This window comes from Otolemur garnettii, unplaced genomic scaffold, assembly GCF_000181295.1.
Source record: "Otolemur garnettii isolate 467f Iridium unplaced genomic scaffold, OtoGar3 scaffold00020, whole genome shotgun sequence".
Lineage (NCBI taxonomy): Eukaryota > Metazoa > Chordata > Mammalia > Primates > Galagidae > Otolemur > Otolemur garnettii.
The window spans coordinates 16,577,827-16,593,223 of record NW_003852415.1 but is presented as its reverse complement, the minus strand read 5'-3'; the positions used below and the strand labels follow the sequence as shown (position 1 = coordinate 16,593,223).

The window sequence follows — 15,397 nt, the reverse complement described above, 5'->3', positions numbered from 1 at the left end:
CCCCAGTAACTGGGACTATAGGCACCGGCCACAATACCCAGCTATTTTTAGAGACAGGGTCTCGCTCTGGCTCAGGCTGGTCTTGAACTCCTGAGCTCAGGAAATCTACCTGCTTCGGCCTCCCAGAGTGCTAGAATTATAGTTGTGAGCCACCACACCTGGCTATCTTAGAGTTCTTAAAAAAAAAAAAATCAAAAAATATAGTAAAATAGTATTTCTATTAGTGTTAATGAAAAGTAAAACTTTGATTAACTAGGTCCTTCAAATGACTAAAATTTTATATGCATCAGACTTTTGGGTGAAAGGCAAGGAACACACATGCATACACACACATACGTGATCATTCTTTAAAGACTTGTATATGATCCATCCCAGGTGCTACACTCCAGTAGCCCACACCCCAGCAGCCCAAAGGCCTACTGTCCTACAGCCCTCTTCAAGTTTCAGGGCTGTGGTCTGGCCCTGAACCAGACATCCTGGTTGGATGTATTGGTGGTCAGGTCATTACTTATATAGTTCTTTGAGGGTAAAGTACTGTATTTTCTTCCGCTGTGTTTTCCACACAGCGTCTACACAGACCCCTGCTCATTTTAAGTATTTAAATACTTGGCAATAGATGAGAAGACACTGCGCTGTTATCACTGTCAGTGGCAGTTAGATTTCCACCCTCCTTTCTTTCTTTCTTGCTCAGTGCTTTGGTATTAGATGGCTGTAGGTTTACATTTCTGCTCCACCAATCACTAGTGCTATGAACTTGGCAAATTACTTAATTTTCACCCTAATTTGCAGGATTGTCGTAAGAATCAGTGATTAAATATTTAAAGTGTCTGGGAGTTAGCTATTATTATTGTTATTATTTTGTCTTGAAAGCAGAAGTCTTGTAGTTTATTATTCCACAGTTGTGAGCTTTTGTGTTTTTCGTAATTGCTTTTCCATTTGGAAATAATAACTCCTGTTATTTAAGGCTGACTTCAGTGAGGGGAAGGATCGTATGGTGCTGAAAAGGCAGAAGTGGATGGCAAAGTCGTTCTCAACAGAGGGAATGGCATGTGCAAAGACCCAGGGGCATAAGGGAAAGTGACATATGGGGGGAGTGGACCACAGCTAAATGGGGTACACACATGATGGTCAGTGGACAGACCCTTTTGTGGCTAGATGTGAGTGGGAGCCAGATAACAGAGGCACAATATGAAATGCTGGATCTGTGTTCTCAATAATGGAGTCACTTCATATTTGCTTCATTGGCTTTCTGTAAGTTTTCAATGAATTTCTGAAACAAATGTTTCTTTTTTTATTTTTGATCAAAGATCTTGCTTTGTGATCCCAGCTAGAGAACAATCATGTCATTGTAACTTACAGCAACCTCAGATTCCTGGACTCACGCAATGTACCTGCCTCAGCCTCTCGAGTAGGTGAGACTACAGGTGTGCATGACCACATCCAGCTCACTTTTCTATTTGTAATAGGGATGAGGTTTCCCTTTTGCTCCCGCTGATCTCAAATTCCTGGCCTTAAATGATCCTCCACCGTGGCCTCCCAAAGTGCTAAGATTATAGGCATGAGCCACTGTACCCAGCCCAACATATTTTTTTTTTTAATTAGGCTTATGAACTTTGAACAAGGTGTGGAAATAGACCATTTATTTGCCTAGCATGTAATGTCTTACTATCCTTAAAGAGACGCCTTAATTCATGTTTGGACTTGAGTGATGGGGCCAGCACACGGCCCCACCTGGCTTCTCTACTCTCTTCATCAGGTTGACATTTAGACATATTGAAACAGATTAAATGCTGGTTTGTCCCAACTTTTTTCATGACTTCTTTTCTGCCTGGGGGTTTCCCCAGCAGATTGTTTCTATAATATCTTTGGGCATCAACTGCAGCAAATTAATGCTAATCGTCCTTTGTGTGCTTTTCCTTTCTGTGCTAATGCTACATACACCCAGCCAGATGTTTTCGAACACTGTTGAAATGTGTGAGCAGAGTTCGGCAGATATGATGACAAGTGTCACTTGTTCTGTTTTCAGTATTGTTTTCTGCCTTATAGACAAGCTGAGATGTGGGGAAATGGAGGAAAGGTGTCTTCTGTCCTGCTGTTCCGTGTGCGTGCCGGGGAAGTCAGCATCAGGAGGGCAGGTGTTTCTGCTGCGCTCTCTCTCCCTGCTGTGTCCTCAGCTCCTTTTCTCTGCCAGGCTCGCTCTCATGCCATTCCTCTTGCTTCACTTCAAAGTGCCTGTTCCACCATTTTCCATCATTTGTGCTCAGCCATTCTACCATTGTTCTTCCTGTCTGGTTCTCTTAAATCCAGCCCACACTTTTTCAGCTCCATGTCCTGAGTCAAGTGTTTGAAAGCTATTATTTTATGTTAAAAGTTCTTTTTCCAGCCAAGAAGCCTTGCACAGAGCTGTCCCCCCAAGCTGAGGCTTAGAGATATAGTCTGGCTCTCTGTACTCTGGGTACGGTTAAAGGAATCATGGCTAATTGCTATTACAGCCACCCCACTGCCAGCCATGCAGGGAAACCTTCCTACCACCTCCACATCCCGCCTGGGGGCAGACAAGCTTTGAAGGGCTTCCTTGGTGTGCCCCCCAGAGAGCATCACTGCCTGTGGCAGCTGTGCAGCTCTCGGGACTCCCACAGTTCTAGGGTCTCCCTCAGCCAAAATTGCTTGGCAGCCACCCCTCATCCAAGAGTGTATCTGGGCCTCTAAGTAGGTCTGTCCGCCAAATGCTGAGAGGTAACCATTTTTAACATATCACCCAGTTGACCCCAGTTTGGTGGGAGATGCTGGTGGAACACTACTCCCACCACATTCTGGACTCATGAAGCCTTCAGCAGGAGTCAGCTTCTGGTTTCTTTAAAAACCTCTTGAGATTTGCTGGATGTAGTGGCTCATGCCTGGGATCCTCTGGGAGCCTAAGGTTGGTGGATTGCCTGAGCAAGAGTGAGACCCCATCTCTACTAAAAATTTAAAAAAAAAAAAACTAGCCAGGTGTCATGGCAGGTGCCTGTAGTCCCAGCTACTCAGGAAGCTGAGACAAGGGGATCTCTTGCCCTAGGAGTTTGAGATTGCTGTGAGCTCTGATGCCACAGCACTCAACCCCAGAGTGACAGACTAAGATTCTGTCTCAATAAATAAATAAAAATAAAACCCCCTTGAGGCAACCTGAGTGGCTGTCATCCTCGGTAGGCTACAAAGGAATTTCACATCTTGAGAGGTTTTTGAGCAGAACCCAAGCCCTATGGTCACATCTGGACTTGCCCTTTATGCCCACCTCTCTGTGGATCAAGGACCACGTTCCTACCTTTACCTGGCCTGTCATCCCATTATCCCAGCCTTCTGCAAACACAAGCTTGGGGACACGGCAGCCCTGACCCCGCTGAGAGCACCAGCACCCCCTTGGGCTTCCTTTGTCCCATTTGGAGGAAGTGCTTGGTGCTAAGCTTGAGCTTGAGCAGTGACAGATTAGGACCACTCTCATTCCATGTCTCACAGAGAAAAAAGAGACTTTGCTCCTCTAAGGTACCTTTGAATGAGGATGTTACATCATTCATGGTCAAGGAATCCTCCTTAAATCACTGGAAACACATTTCTTTATTTTTGTAGTTTATAGAAAAAGTAGTCGGTGAGCCAATGCTGATTAAGGCCCACTGAACTCAGAGCACAGTTCTAAGGACTGTGGAGATGAGGCTAGAGAGAGAGATATCAGGGTACTTAGATGCAAGAAGAAAACCACATCCAGAAAACAGCCAAAGGGCATTCTTATAAAACCTGTGTCCTTATCTATTGAAGAGTGATAGACACTACCTACTATGATGGCTTATTACAAAGACGACATGATAGGGTGTTTCAAGTGCCAAACACAGGCCTGGCAGGAGCTCCTCCCTCTCTTTTTCTTCTTTTTGTTACTATTAACAGTAAACACCAGCTAGTGCGGTATATGTTGAGTAGAGGAGATAAAGGTGTAGAAGTGATATGGGTGGAAGACTTATTTGATAAGGTAGGATTTTAGCTGGATTTGGGAAGAATTAAAGAGAGATGTGGAATAGTAGAGATTATGATTGAGGACAGGGTTATAGTCGCAGAGTTACAAAAGAAACATAGCATTTGGCCAGTGAATTATATCGAAAGGAGTAAAAAGTTCAGCAGAATGCATGACCCAGGAGGGCGTGGTGAGATCGGAGTGGACAGTTGATGGAGCGCCCCCAAAGCTGCAGTCCTCAATCCCCTGGCCATGGACCAGTACCTGTCTGTGGCCTGTTAGGAACCAGGCTGCACAGCAGGAGATGAGTGGTGGGCGAGTAGGGGAAGCTTCATCTGTGTTTACAGCTGCTCCCCATTGCCCACGTCACCACCTGAGCTCTGCCTCCTGTCAGATCACTGGTGGCTTTAGATTCTCACAGGAGCGTGAGCCCTGCTGTAAAACTGCGCGTGCGAGGGATCCATGTTGCACGCTCCTTATGATGTGAGAATCTAATGCCCTCTCACCCCCAGTCTGTGGAAAAACTGTCTTCCATGAAACTGGTCTCTGGTGCCAAAAACTTGGGGACCACTGCCTTTAAGACTAAACATGGAATTTTAACCTATTATTACAGCTAGTAAAGAACCATTGTAGTTTCTCAAGCTGGGTACGAAAATGATTTTTGGAGATCTTTATAGTAAGGTTTCTGCGAACAAGGCGAGTCAGAGGACAGCAACGCCATCAGGAAGAAATCTGGGCTTATGCAGGGACTTTCATTAGAATAGTGGTGACGAGTCCAGGGACCAAGAGAGCTGATGCCTACAGGCACCCAGGCTGATGTCTACAGAGAAACATGAGTAGAATGTGAGAATGCAGAGCCCCGGGTGGGGTGCAAGAGAGGTAGAAGAAGTCTGGATGGAGGAGAAACAGTAGGCGGCAATTAATATGGGGAAGAGACGCCCTGGTGATCGTGGAGTGAGTCCGTGCAGCCCTGACCTGTAAATAGAGGGCTGGGGAGGTTCAGGACTGAAGGCCCGAGCCGGAGGCTGCCTTTCTTTATGGGCCTTTCGTTTAGACTTCTTCGAACTTACAAGATGATGAGTATCACTGTGGAGCATTCTCTGCACATATTTATACCAACTGAGTCGTATCTACCATGTGATTTTGTAAATCAATTTAAAAGATTCATTTTTAATGAGTTTTTGAGGTTTCACAAATAAATTGGCTTTGTTCCAAATAGCATGCTCTTAATAAAACTCCTGTGTTCTGAATGAAACTGGCCACTCTTATATCGAGCTAGGAGTTCTGGGATCCTTGGCCCTGCTGCCATTGCTTTCCTTAGACCGGGCATTTGGACATCCCCTTTGCAAAATGAGTGTTTGCTTCCAGGCGCAGGCCCACCACTGTGTCATGTGAGATGGGGACTCACTTGAGCTGTGTTGTCTTCTCCCTCTGTCTTCCCACCATAGACTGCTGTTTTCCAAAGTGAAGTTGGAATCACTCTGCCGGGGCCCGGATGAGGCGCTCCTCACTTGTAAGCACATGCTACAAATATGGAAATCCTGCTACAACCTGACCAACCCCAGGTAAGAGGCCAGCAGTGCCTGCTTTGTGTGGTTTTTGCATGAGTCCCTTCCTGTCGGTGCCATCTCTGATGAGCATTTCACAGGCATTAACTCTGTTACCCCTGTGCACCTCCAGGTCCCCGCAACTAGCAGATCTTAGTGGTGGAGCTTCTCACTCCATCTTCAAGGGGGTTTTCTCTCAGTGGCTGATGAAGAAACCCAAATCACGGGTTTCTTTTGCTTTTGTTGCCACAGTGACCCACTAGGCGTAATTCACAATTGATCTTTATCTGATTTCTGCCTGCTTGCCATTTACTGAACTCCTTTGGCAAGTCTTAACATCTTTCTGATAGTTGACGTGTAGACAAGTCAATTTTGTATTCCAGGTGGGGTCCTTGCAATAATATTTAAAAGACCAGCATAGACAACAGGCTGCGTCCTACCAAGGAAAGGAGAAATCAGGATTGGCACGATCAAGCGTAATTTTCAAAAAGTTACAATTATGACTTACACAAATATAAAGTAAACACATGTCAAAGATGTTATTTACCTCATTAGCTAAGGAGGGAACCAGTAAAATGATAAGACCGGTTCAAAGAAAAATCTGAAAACAGATACATATAAGCAGGAATGCTGGAATGAATCTGCAGATAAAGGCAAGAGGACTATCCTGTGAGGCAGTGAGACACACCGTTTGAGGTTGTCTTTTCTTCAGGGTGGAAGTCACTTGTATCTCTACTAGACACGGTCCGTTTGCCTTACTGTCCTGCCTCCTACAGGTCAGCTTCTGCCCGTGCAGAGCTATAGATTAGCTGCTGGTCCATAGGAAGCCAGTCAGAGGTGCTCAGCCCAGCAGAGTCAGGTAACCCAGGAAAGTCAACCCCTGCTTTCCACTGACACACCCAACAACCTGTTCCCCCATTTCTAAGTCCTGCCCAGTTTTTCCTTTTTAGGCTACTAAGTAAAAGAAGTAATCTAATGAACAGAGAGCTAATGATTCAAGTGAATTCACACAACTTCCTGTACACTCAGAGTATTTTTCAAGTCCACAGCAAGGCGTAGGGCTGCCCATGTTATCCTCTTAAAAGTCAGGAGCCTCCAGTTGTGTGATTTGATTGTAAATGAGTACGAAGGGTGAGGCAGGCTGTGGGCTGGTGGCAGAGGCCAGCAGGGAGGGGACGGGGGTTGGCGGGCGTTGTGGAGGCAGCGGAACAGAGGTGGGGTTCCATGTGAGATTCTGTTTTATAGAAGTTTCTGTGATTAATAAAAAGTGTTGGAAGGTAGGTTCCTGTCAAGGAGGTGGGCGTCCTAGGAACTGAGGGGCAGACAGCTGTGGGCAGTACAGCTTAGAAGGAAGAGCCACCTACAGTCTGGCCCCCCCACACCCCACCCCGCAGGCAACCCCAGGACCCCTGGGGTACACAATGTAGGGGAGAAGCCGCTCAGTAACCACCACTGTGGCAGGGCCCTGTGCGGCCTAGGTGCCTCTTCCTTTTTGTGGTTCTGAAAATAAAAATCATTTAAATTATTTTTAATTCTACTTTTTTAAGTCTACAAGCGAAAGTAGAAAATGTCCATATTTATCTCCCCTCAAACCCCCTACTCTGGGCCTATGAGAAGCATGAGGATTTGGGGGAGAGACAGGAGGCGCCCCCTGAGCTGGCGTTTCGGTGCTGCGGCGCACTCCTTTGCCTGTACCCCCTTTAGAAACGAGAAGATAAATTCATCAGTTTTCATGTTGCCAATTTTCCCTCAGCTCTCCACACCTCTCCCACCTCCCCACATTTCCTCCCACTTAGCAACCAAGAATATTGAATGTGAGGAGAAAAAAATAGCAGAATTGGAAAGCTTTTTAAAAATACTTAACCAAATGCCTGGGCTATGTCCATACTTCCTCCGTTTCCTGAGGGATCGTTTAGAGCTGAGCTGGGAGGCTCCCTGGCTCCAAGCAGAGAGTCTGGGTCAGGGCAGGGGATGGTGGATGAGGCCCCTGAGGTCACTGAGAGTAGCTCCCTCCAGCTGCCCCTGAAACCTGGAGGGAGCCGTGGTGAATTGAAGAGCCCCTCATTAAGGAGCTTCCTGTATGGTTTTTTTTTTTTTTTGACTTTATTTTCTCTATGATAAAAATAAATGTTTCTCCGGTAGCCCTTACCATTGTGCAAATTTAGACATCCTCCCCAGTCTGCTTGGCTAAGAAATGACCCTAGCAACAGAACAACGCATGAAGAAGGAAGGGCTGTGGCTTGTCTCACAACTGTCCAGATGAAGGCCACTGTGGAGAGTGGCCTGGAGTCTGTAGGGCATAGGAGCTTTCAGAGGAAGGTAGAATTGTATGAGCAAGTGCATGAGAAGCACCCTTTCTTAAAAATAAAGTAAAATAACAACTGGGCAGAAAGCATTTTGGCAGGAAATGGTTGGTTTCTACCTGGGGTAGGGCAGTGCTGACTTCCTGGCTCAGGGCACTCATATTTGTGAGCAAACTCGGTGGTGATGGGTCCTGCGCTCCACCTGCCAGTTCCCCAGTCTTCCCCACCTCCTTCCAGATCCACCCGGAGGAAGGCAGAGGAAGACGTGGGCAGTAACAGGAGTGAGTGGCCAAATTGAGAATAGACCCTAGCTTCATATTCTCAGCGACTCAGTCCCTCTTTTTTATTTTTGCTTAAAGGAAAAATAACACTATGAGCTAGTCACTGAACTGAGCATTAGAAAACTTGCAAATAGCGTTCCACCTGCAGTTGGAGAATGCAGCTCTGACTGTGAGCAAAATGGTGGGCGGCACTCTCTGGAGCATACATTTGGCAAGATCTTTGTCATTTCAGAAGCCTGGATTATATTTCTCTCAGTCTGCAGTTTTGCTGCATGTAGGTTAGAAATCTGTCTCATGTGCTGTGGCCTCTCTCTTTGTGAAGCGTACAGCTGCCTCAGTTCTTGTGGATATTGACTTGACCACTCACAACCGTGTGAATTCTGACCAGAATCTCACCAGAAGGTCCCAGCAGGCTGCCTGTGCTAAATCTGACAGCATTTCAGCCAGGGATAGTAGTGACCACATTTACTGAAACTTCTGTGTGCCAGCACTGTACGAGGCTGGGCCACAATGTGTTATCTTCTTCAATCCTGTGTTAGCCTTGCGAGATGGCTACTATTATTTCTGTTTTATAGAAAATAAAATTGAAGCTAAAGGAGACTTAATAACTTCTCTATGCTTTCCCAATTAAATCAATAGCAGAGCAGTGATTCAACCCCCAGGTCTGTCTAACATCAGGGCCCTCTCCATGACAACATGCTGCCTCTCTTCAGTTCACAACCAATTTCATTTCTTTTCTTTTTTTTTTTTTTTTGACTGTTAATCACTTCTTTCCCCGCTCATCACTGCCACTTGAGCCATCTCCATCAGGTAGCCATGTGTTGACATCTCCAAGTGAGTGGAAGAAGTCCTTTTTCATCAAGAACCAATAAATAGTAGTTAAGTTAAACACATGGGTGCATGCAAACACACACACACACACACACACACACACACACACACTTTCTTGGCTCTAACCTCAGCTGGAAGTCATTGATCCCATTTCATGCTAACAGTCACCAGCATTTTGGTGCAGCTTTTCTTTTTAGAGAATATTCTCATTTCATCTGAAGCAACTTATTCGTCTTTGAAGCAGCTCCATAAAATGGGCAAAGGGCATGTGATATTATACTCACTTTACTGATGAGAAAATTGAGCCTCAGGATTATAATATTGGGAATTTGCTTTGATTCTTATAATTGAGGCCTAAGAGGCCGGGAGAAAACCAGGAGTTCCTCTCCTACCTGCCTCTGCTCTGGTTTCCTAGCCAAAGCCCCCTCTAAGATCCAATATTTATTGTGTGACATGCCCTATTCCAGGAGCCGGGGAGAGGCAAAGCTGTAATAAGAACCCCAGGGACCTGACTCCTAGTTTGTCACCACTGCCACCCTGCTTATGTTTAACCTCTATATGGCTGTCTAGGATAGAGGATTTCCAAGAGAAGCTTCCAATTTCCAGTATATTCAGTCCTAGTGGGGAACACAATTCCCTAGATAAGTATGTCTACATATCTTCAGCTTATGTACCATGAATTTGGGGTTCCTTCCAATTCCCTCTCCCTTTGCTAGCACAACTGATGAGGCATGGTTTCTTCTCTCTTCCTGCCATCCTTCTTGGAAGGTGCTCCTGGAAGCCCGTGGGCCAGGCAGAGTGGAGGGGAGGCTGTGAGAAGGGAGTGGTGGTCCACAGGAGGTGCCTGAGCAGACAGTGTCCCAGAGGGAGACAGGAAGGTGACTTTCCAGCTTGCATGAGAGAGACCGGCTGGTGTGAGAAATGAAGGAGACTCAGGGTTGGTCAGAGCCTCCCCTTACCCCCTTCTTCCACATTCTATGGGTCATAGCAAAGGCAAATCTCCATTGGTTAAGACTCTATACTATGTAAATGAAGAACTAGAAATTGCTTGAAACATGCCGTGAATCTCAATCAGTCACAAATACCTAATTATTTTTATAGAGAAAAACATTCAATATAGAAACAAAAGCGTCTCCATTTTGAATGTTAATTGTTGCTTATCTGCTGTTTTCAAAACAAACTACAGAAGGCAAACTAAGGAACAAAACTGAATGCAGTTTCTCAGCTGGTGGAGGGAAATGATGCCATGCTGTTCAGTGGGTGAGGTTCACAGATTATGACTATGATTTTAGTTGGAGTTGCTAACTTTTAGAGTAGGAGATCCTTCACTCAGCCTCCCCACACCTCCTACAATTGCACTGCAAGTCTAGGGATGAACTGTCTCAGGAATTGGCCTGCCATGTTGCCCAGATGTCTGTTTGTAGGTATGTGTATTTATAGACACCTGGCATGTGCAGAGAAGCAGTACCATTTCAGAATGCTCCATCCACGTGGCTTCATTTCATCCTTACACAGTTCTGTATAAGACCATCCTTATCTTCTTCTGAGCAGGAAATTTACCGAGGCACAGAGAAAGTGGCCTTGCTATTACTTGCTATTACTCATTAGTGACAGGTGTAGGATGAGAACCCATACCCAGAGCATTGCACATGGCAGCCTGTGCTCTGAAACTTGGCAAGATGGGAACCTAAGAGGATGATGGCTGAAACAAAGCTCAGCTTTGGTCCAAAGAAACCCAGTCATATCCTTCCTTTGCGATGTCAGTACCTCATTGTGTGTCCTGGCATCCCCAGGGTGATGAAAAATATGTCATCAGCTCACTATATTTGAGACAAAGTCTTCTGAAAAACTTGGAAGTGGAGAGCTATTGCAATATTCAGACAGTTAACCCCTTTTAATATCTAAAAATGCGACAAGGACGTACCAGTGCTAAAAGTATTCAGTCAGTATTGTGGTTAATGAAAATTTACATGTACTTTTATGTTAATTTTCTGCTCAGAGACATTTATTGTTTCTCAGTTGTGGAAGTAATTAGAAGAGCAGTTTCCAAAAAACATGTATGAGATGATGTAATAAGTATAGGCTTTCAAATAGTCTATCCTGAGGGAAGTTTCCTTCTGTTTCCTGTGGATTTCTTTAACTGCATCACTGGACGTGGAAATTGCAGCCTGTAAATGATATCATGTTTCATACCAAATCTTGTTTGTACTGCTTTTAGCAACAGCTGCATAGAGGAAGGAAATCGTGTCCCTTTACTGTAGAATTTGAACTTCTTAATAATGACAAAAAAATCACTCTTTTAAAGGCCCCAGAATGGGAAAAATATATATAGATTCAAAGAAAAGCATTGGCGGTTCAAACCTCATGAGACAGATGTTATTCTTTTTGGAGATGCTTTGATAGAATGTCATAGTAGAGGAAAAAAGCAATAGTGTTTACTTAGAGGCTTCTTTGAATAAAAAAAAATCCACATTAGCTAAGATCCCTTAACTGTTTTGTTCTCAGTTAGCCTTGATGTGGCCTCCCACACGACGTTGCCAAATGAATGGCGCCAAGTATGTTCTGTAGGTACAAGCTGGAGAGGGGGATCAGTAAAGGTGGGCGGTGCAGGAAGCTGGTAGGAATGGTGGTCAGGAGGCTGGTACCCAAACCCTTGGTGTTCTCTCCCAGTCCCTTCACATCCCTGTTGGCCAGCCTTCTCCAGCTTAGGAACACGGGCAGGACCTGAGGTCACCTCACACCTCCTTTTCTGTGCCTATTAAATAAGAATGTTAACCATGCAATTTAGCCAAAGCTTGTTCTGGAGACCCAAATGAGGCCATAACTATGATTACCCTCAGAAAAGGGGCCAGGAGCCCTAGAATCTGGCAGCTGCACCTTAGAACCACCTGTGGAGCTTTGAAAAATGTTAATTGCCTCAAGAGTTCTGATTCATTTGGTCTGGAATGAAACTGAGGTGTCAGTGTTTTTTAGAATGCCCCACATGGCCACGCACAATGGCTCATGCTTGTAATCTTTGTACTCTTAGAGTCCAAGGTGGGTGGATCCCTGGAGCACAGGAATTTGAGACCAGTGTGAGTAAGAGCAAGACCCCCATCTCTACTAAAAATACAAAAACTAGCCAGGCATTATGGTGGGTGCCTGTAGTCACAGCTACTCAGGAGGCTGAGGTGAGAGGATTTCTTGAGCCTAAGAGTTTGAGGTTGCTGGGAGCTGTGACACCATGACACTCTAGCCAGAGTGACAGAATGAGACTCTGTCTCAAAAAAAAAAATAGAATGGCCCAGGTGATTTTCTTGGGCAGCGAGGGTTTAAGCACTGGTGTAGGTAGAGTGTTGTCCATAAAGACCGCTCTTTCAGGATATCTATTCATGGGCTCCAGTTCTAAGACTTCCCAGGCCAGGATGCGAGTCAGTCCTCCCCTCTGAGGTGGCTGGAGAACCCGGGCTGAAGTTTTCATTTTGTATCTTATGATGACACAAAAGAGGCTGAGGGTCTGTGGTTGTGGTTTAAGCTGTGTTGATGATACTGCATGCTGAAAGGAATCTCAGCCCAGGGCGCCTCAGGAAGCAGGGCGCCTCCTCCATGTGTGGAAAGATGCTGAAGAACGTCAAAAACACACAAAAGGTGTTCATTGCACTTCAGAAGTCTGTACTGGTTGATTCTGTCTCCTTCTCTCTTCCCACCTTTCAAATGACTGACATTTGTAGCTGTGTTTTGCAGTGATTCTGGACGTGGGAGCAGCCTCTTAGATAGAACCATTGCTGACAGACGACAGCTTAATACAATTACTTTGCCAGACTTCAGCGATCCTGAGACAGGTGAGAATAAAAAGCCAGAGGGGATGAAATGGAGTCACAATGTGGGGCCCAGCCCTGAATGGTGTGGGATGAGCCTGGGGGGCCTGGGGTTGGAAAAATTCCTCACAAATAGGTTCAATACTCAATTGAGGCCCATTTTCTCTAGAATCATCTCTCCGTGTTTATTTGCAGTAGAAGCAGTAATTTTCCCAGTGCAATTTTTTGAAATCTATTTCCTCCTTGCTCTTGGAGCTTAAAATGTGAACCTGAAATGACGTGGTTTCCATCTCCATCAGGTTTCCCCTTATTGCCTCTGAACAAAAATTTATAGCCCCTTGTCTGCGTGTTCCACATTTGCCTGAGCACAGGGAGGTAACTGTAGCTCTGTAATTCTCACAGCTCCAAACAAGTGAGTCCAACAGTAATGTAGGTTGACTTTCCCTTATCTAAAGGGCATGGGGCAAGAAATGTTTCAGTTTGGGATTTCAGATTATTTCAGATTTTGAAATATTTTCATATAATGAGATACCTTGGGCATGGGACCAAAGTGTAAACAAGAAATTCATTTATGTTTCCTGTACACCTTATGAACATAGCCTGAAGATAATTTTATACATTTTTAATAGTTTTATGCATGAAACAAAGTTTTGGTTGCATTTTTTATTGTGACCTGTTTGATAAGGTCAGATACAGAATTTTCCACTGTGGCATCATGCCCATGCTCAAAAATTTTTGGATTTGGGGGAGCATGTCAAGTTTCAGCTTTTTGGATTAGAGAGGCTTAATCTGAACTGACTAACTCTTCAAGGGGAATCTTGGGGACTTGACAAACCCACGGTCCATAATGAAATGCACTCTACTTTGAGCCTCCAAGGTAGTTCTAGAGCCCTGAATCTGCTTCTCTTGCTTCTCCGGCGCCTGCAGAGAACCAGGGAAGGCTTAACCACTGTCTGGGTATGCCTGGTTTCTTCTGGGCTGGCTTCATGAAAGGAGCCACCCAGCTCCTAACAGAACCCTTTCCAAAAAGCCAGAGCACAGCGCTGAGTCATGCACAGCCAGGGCTCATCCCCTGGAAAACCTATCCCCAGATAGGATAGGGGCACAGGGCCTCTGGGAGCCAAGTGGATGCCCTCCCCAAGCCTGCCCTCACCGCTGCCTGCAAGGCTGCATTTCTGCACTAGAACTGAATTTAAAGTTAGCCTGAGATCCAAGGGCTCTGGGGCCTGTAGGTCAAAAGATTGTTGGGCATTGGAAATAGCACAAATTGTAAAGTAGTGCAGCTTAACCCGCCCTGCAGCTGCTGCTCAAAATGCAAACTAACTGAGCCATAGAAAAACTCACCTGACCAGAAGTGACCTGACCCCCCACTCCCAGATTTGTGGGGTTACACCACAAACCAGCAGGGACCCTGGCTGGAATAGCACAGCAGAGTTCTGCCTTGTGAGTCTAGGCCTGCTAGAGGGACCTGTCTAACCCCCGTCACATAGGGAAGAGGTCAGGCTGTCAGGAGATCCACTTCAAGGGAAGGCTCAGACACTGGGAGAGAAGAGGAGAAGGTGAAATCACCAGCAGCAGTTCTGTCTGATTCAAAACAGCTGTTACAGCTGCGGGACTATACTCCCACTTTCCCCCTCCTTGGTGTTCTATAAGGACGGTCATATTAAATTCAGATCCCCTTTCCATCCAGCTAGCCTGGACCTTAATTTCCCTAGAGGTCCCCAAACTTTAATGCCACATCACATTGAAAACTGATAGTGGCAGAAAATAAATGAGGTCCTTGTTATTTATTTTCTCCTTTGCATCTTGGGACATTTCCCGTAAAGTCTGTAGGTTAAACTGTCTCAGATGCCGTGATGTTTAGGTGAGACATGTCTGTATGGCATAATCTAGGGGACATCTCTGCCTCCAAGTCAGACCTGGTCCCTTTCTCCTCTCCCATCTCCTTGGTGGTGTCAGCGCAGCCACTCCCAAGGTGTCGGGAGCCCAGACTGCTGGTCCATAGGCCCTTCCTGAACAATGGGTGGAAACCACAGCCTTTCAGGCACAGGCCAATGACCATTTTGTTGTACTATCCACAGGAATCCTTCCAAGTCTCCTTCCATTGGCCCTGCCCCTGTCCCTAGAGCCACAAAGTGTTGGTTTGCCCACCACCAATTTAACCAAGAGACCTAGAATCAGAAAAATGGAAGGTCATGTTAGGAGGCCTTTTTTGTTGTAGGGTATTTGTCAGTGAAGGTAAAACATGTTACAATGACACTGTTAATCCAAGAGACTTAAAAATTAGGAAGGTTTGCCTAAAAATGGAAAAGATGCCTTCATCTTGATTAATAAAGCCCCCACAAAAGCTGGAAGTAATTCAGAACTTATCAGTGAGAAGTTTTGCTTCCATCCCCACCCCTCCACCTTTCTTTCCCTAAAGGTAATCATTTTTATTAGCTTTGTTTCACCTTTCCCATGTTTTTTCATGCAAATAAGCATGTATTTCATTTCTCATGTCCTCTGTTATTACAGTCACACACTATGTATGCTATCGAGCATTTGACCTTTTTTTAACTTCACGGCATATCTGAAGAAGTCTCTGTACCAGTCCATAGAGAATTTTCTCATACTTTCTCACAGCTACAGAGTACATGTATTCTTTTTTTTTTTTTTT

The 15,397-nt window shown here is 45.3% G+C and overlaps 1 protein-coding gene across 2 annotated transcripts in view; it reads left to right on the top strand.

Moving 5' to 3' along the window:
* The window catches only part of TTC7B (tetratricopeptide repeat domain 7B), a 256,341-nt gene that overhangs the window by 180,898 nt on the left and 60,046 nt on the right, over positions 1-15,397 (top strand). For both annotated transcript variants that reach the window (XM_003786986.3, XM_023511573.1), the window contains 2 exons: positions 5,431-5,547; positions 12,668-12,765. In XM_003786986.3, the coding sequence (XP_003787034.3) occupies positions 5,431-5,547; positions 12,668-12,765 (215 nt within the window). The remainder of the gene's footprint in view (positions 1-5,430; positions 5,548-12,667; positions 12,766-15,397) is intronic.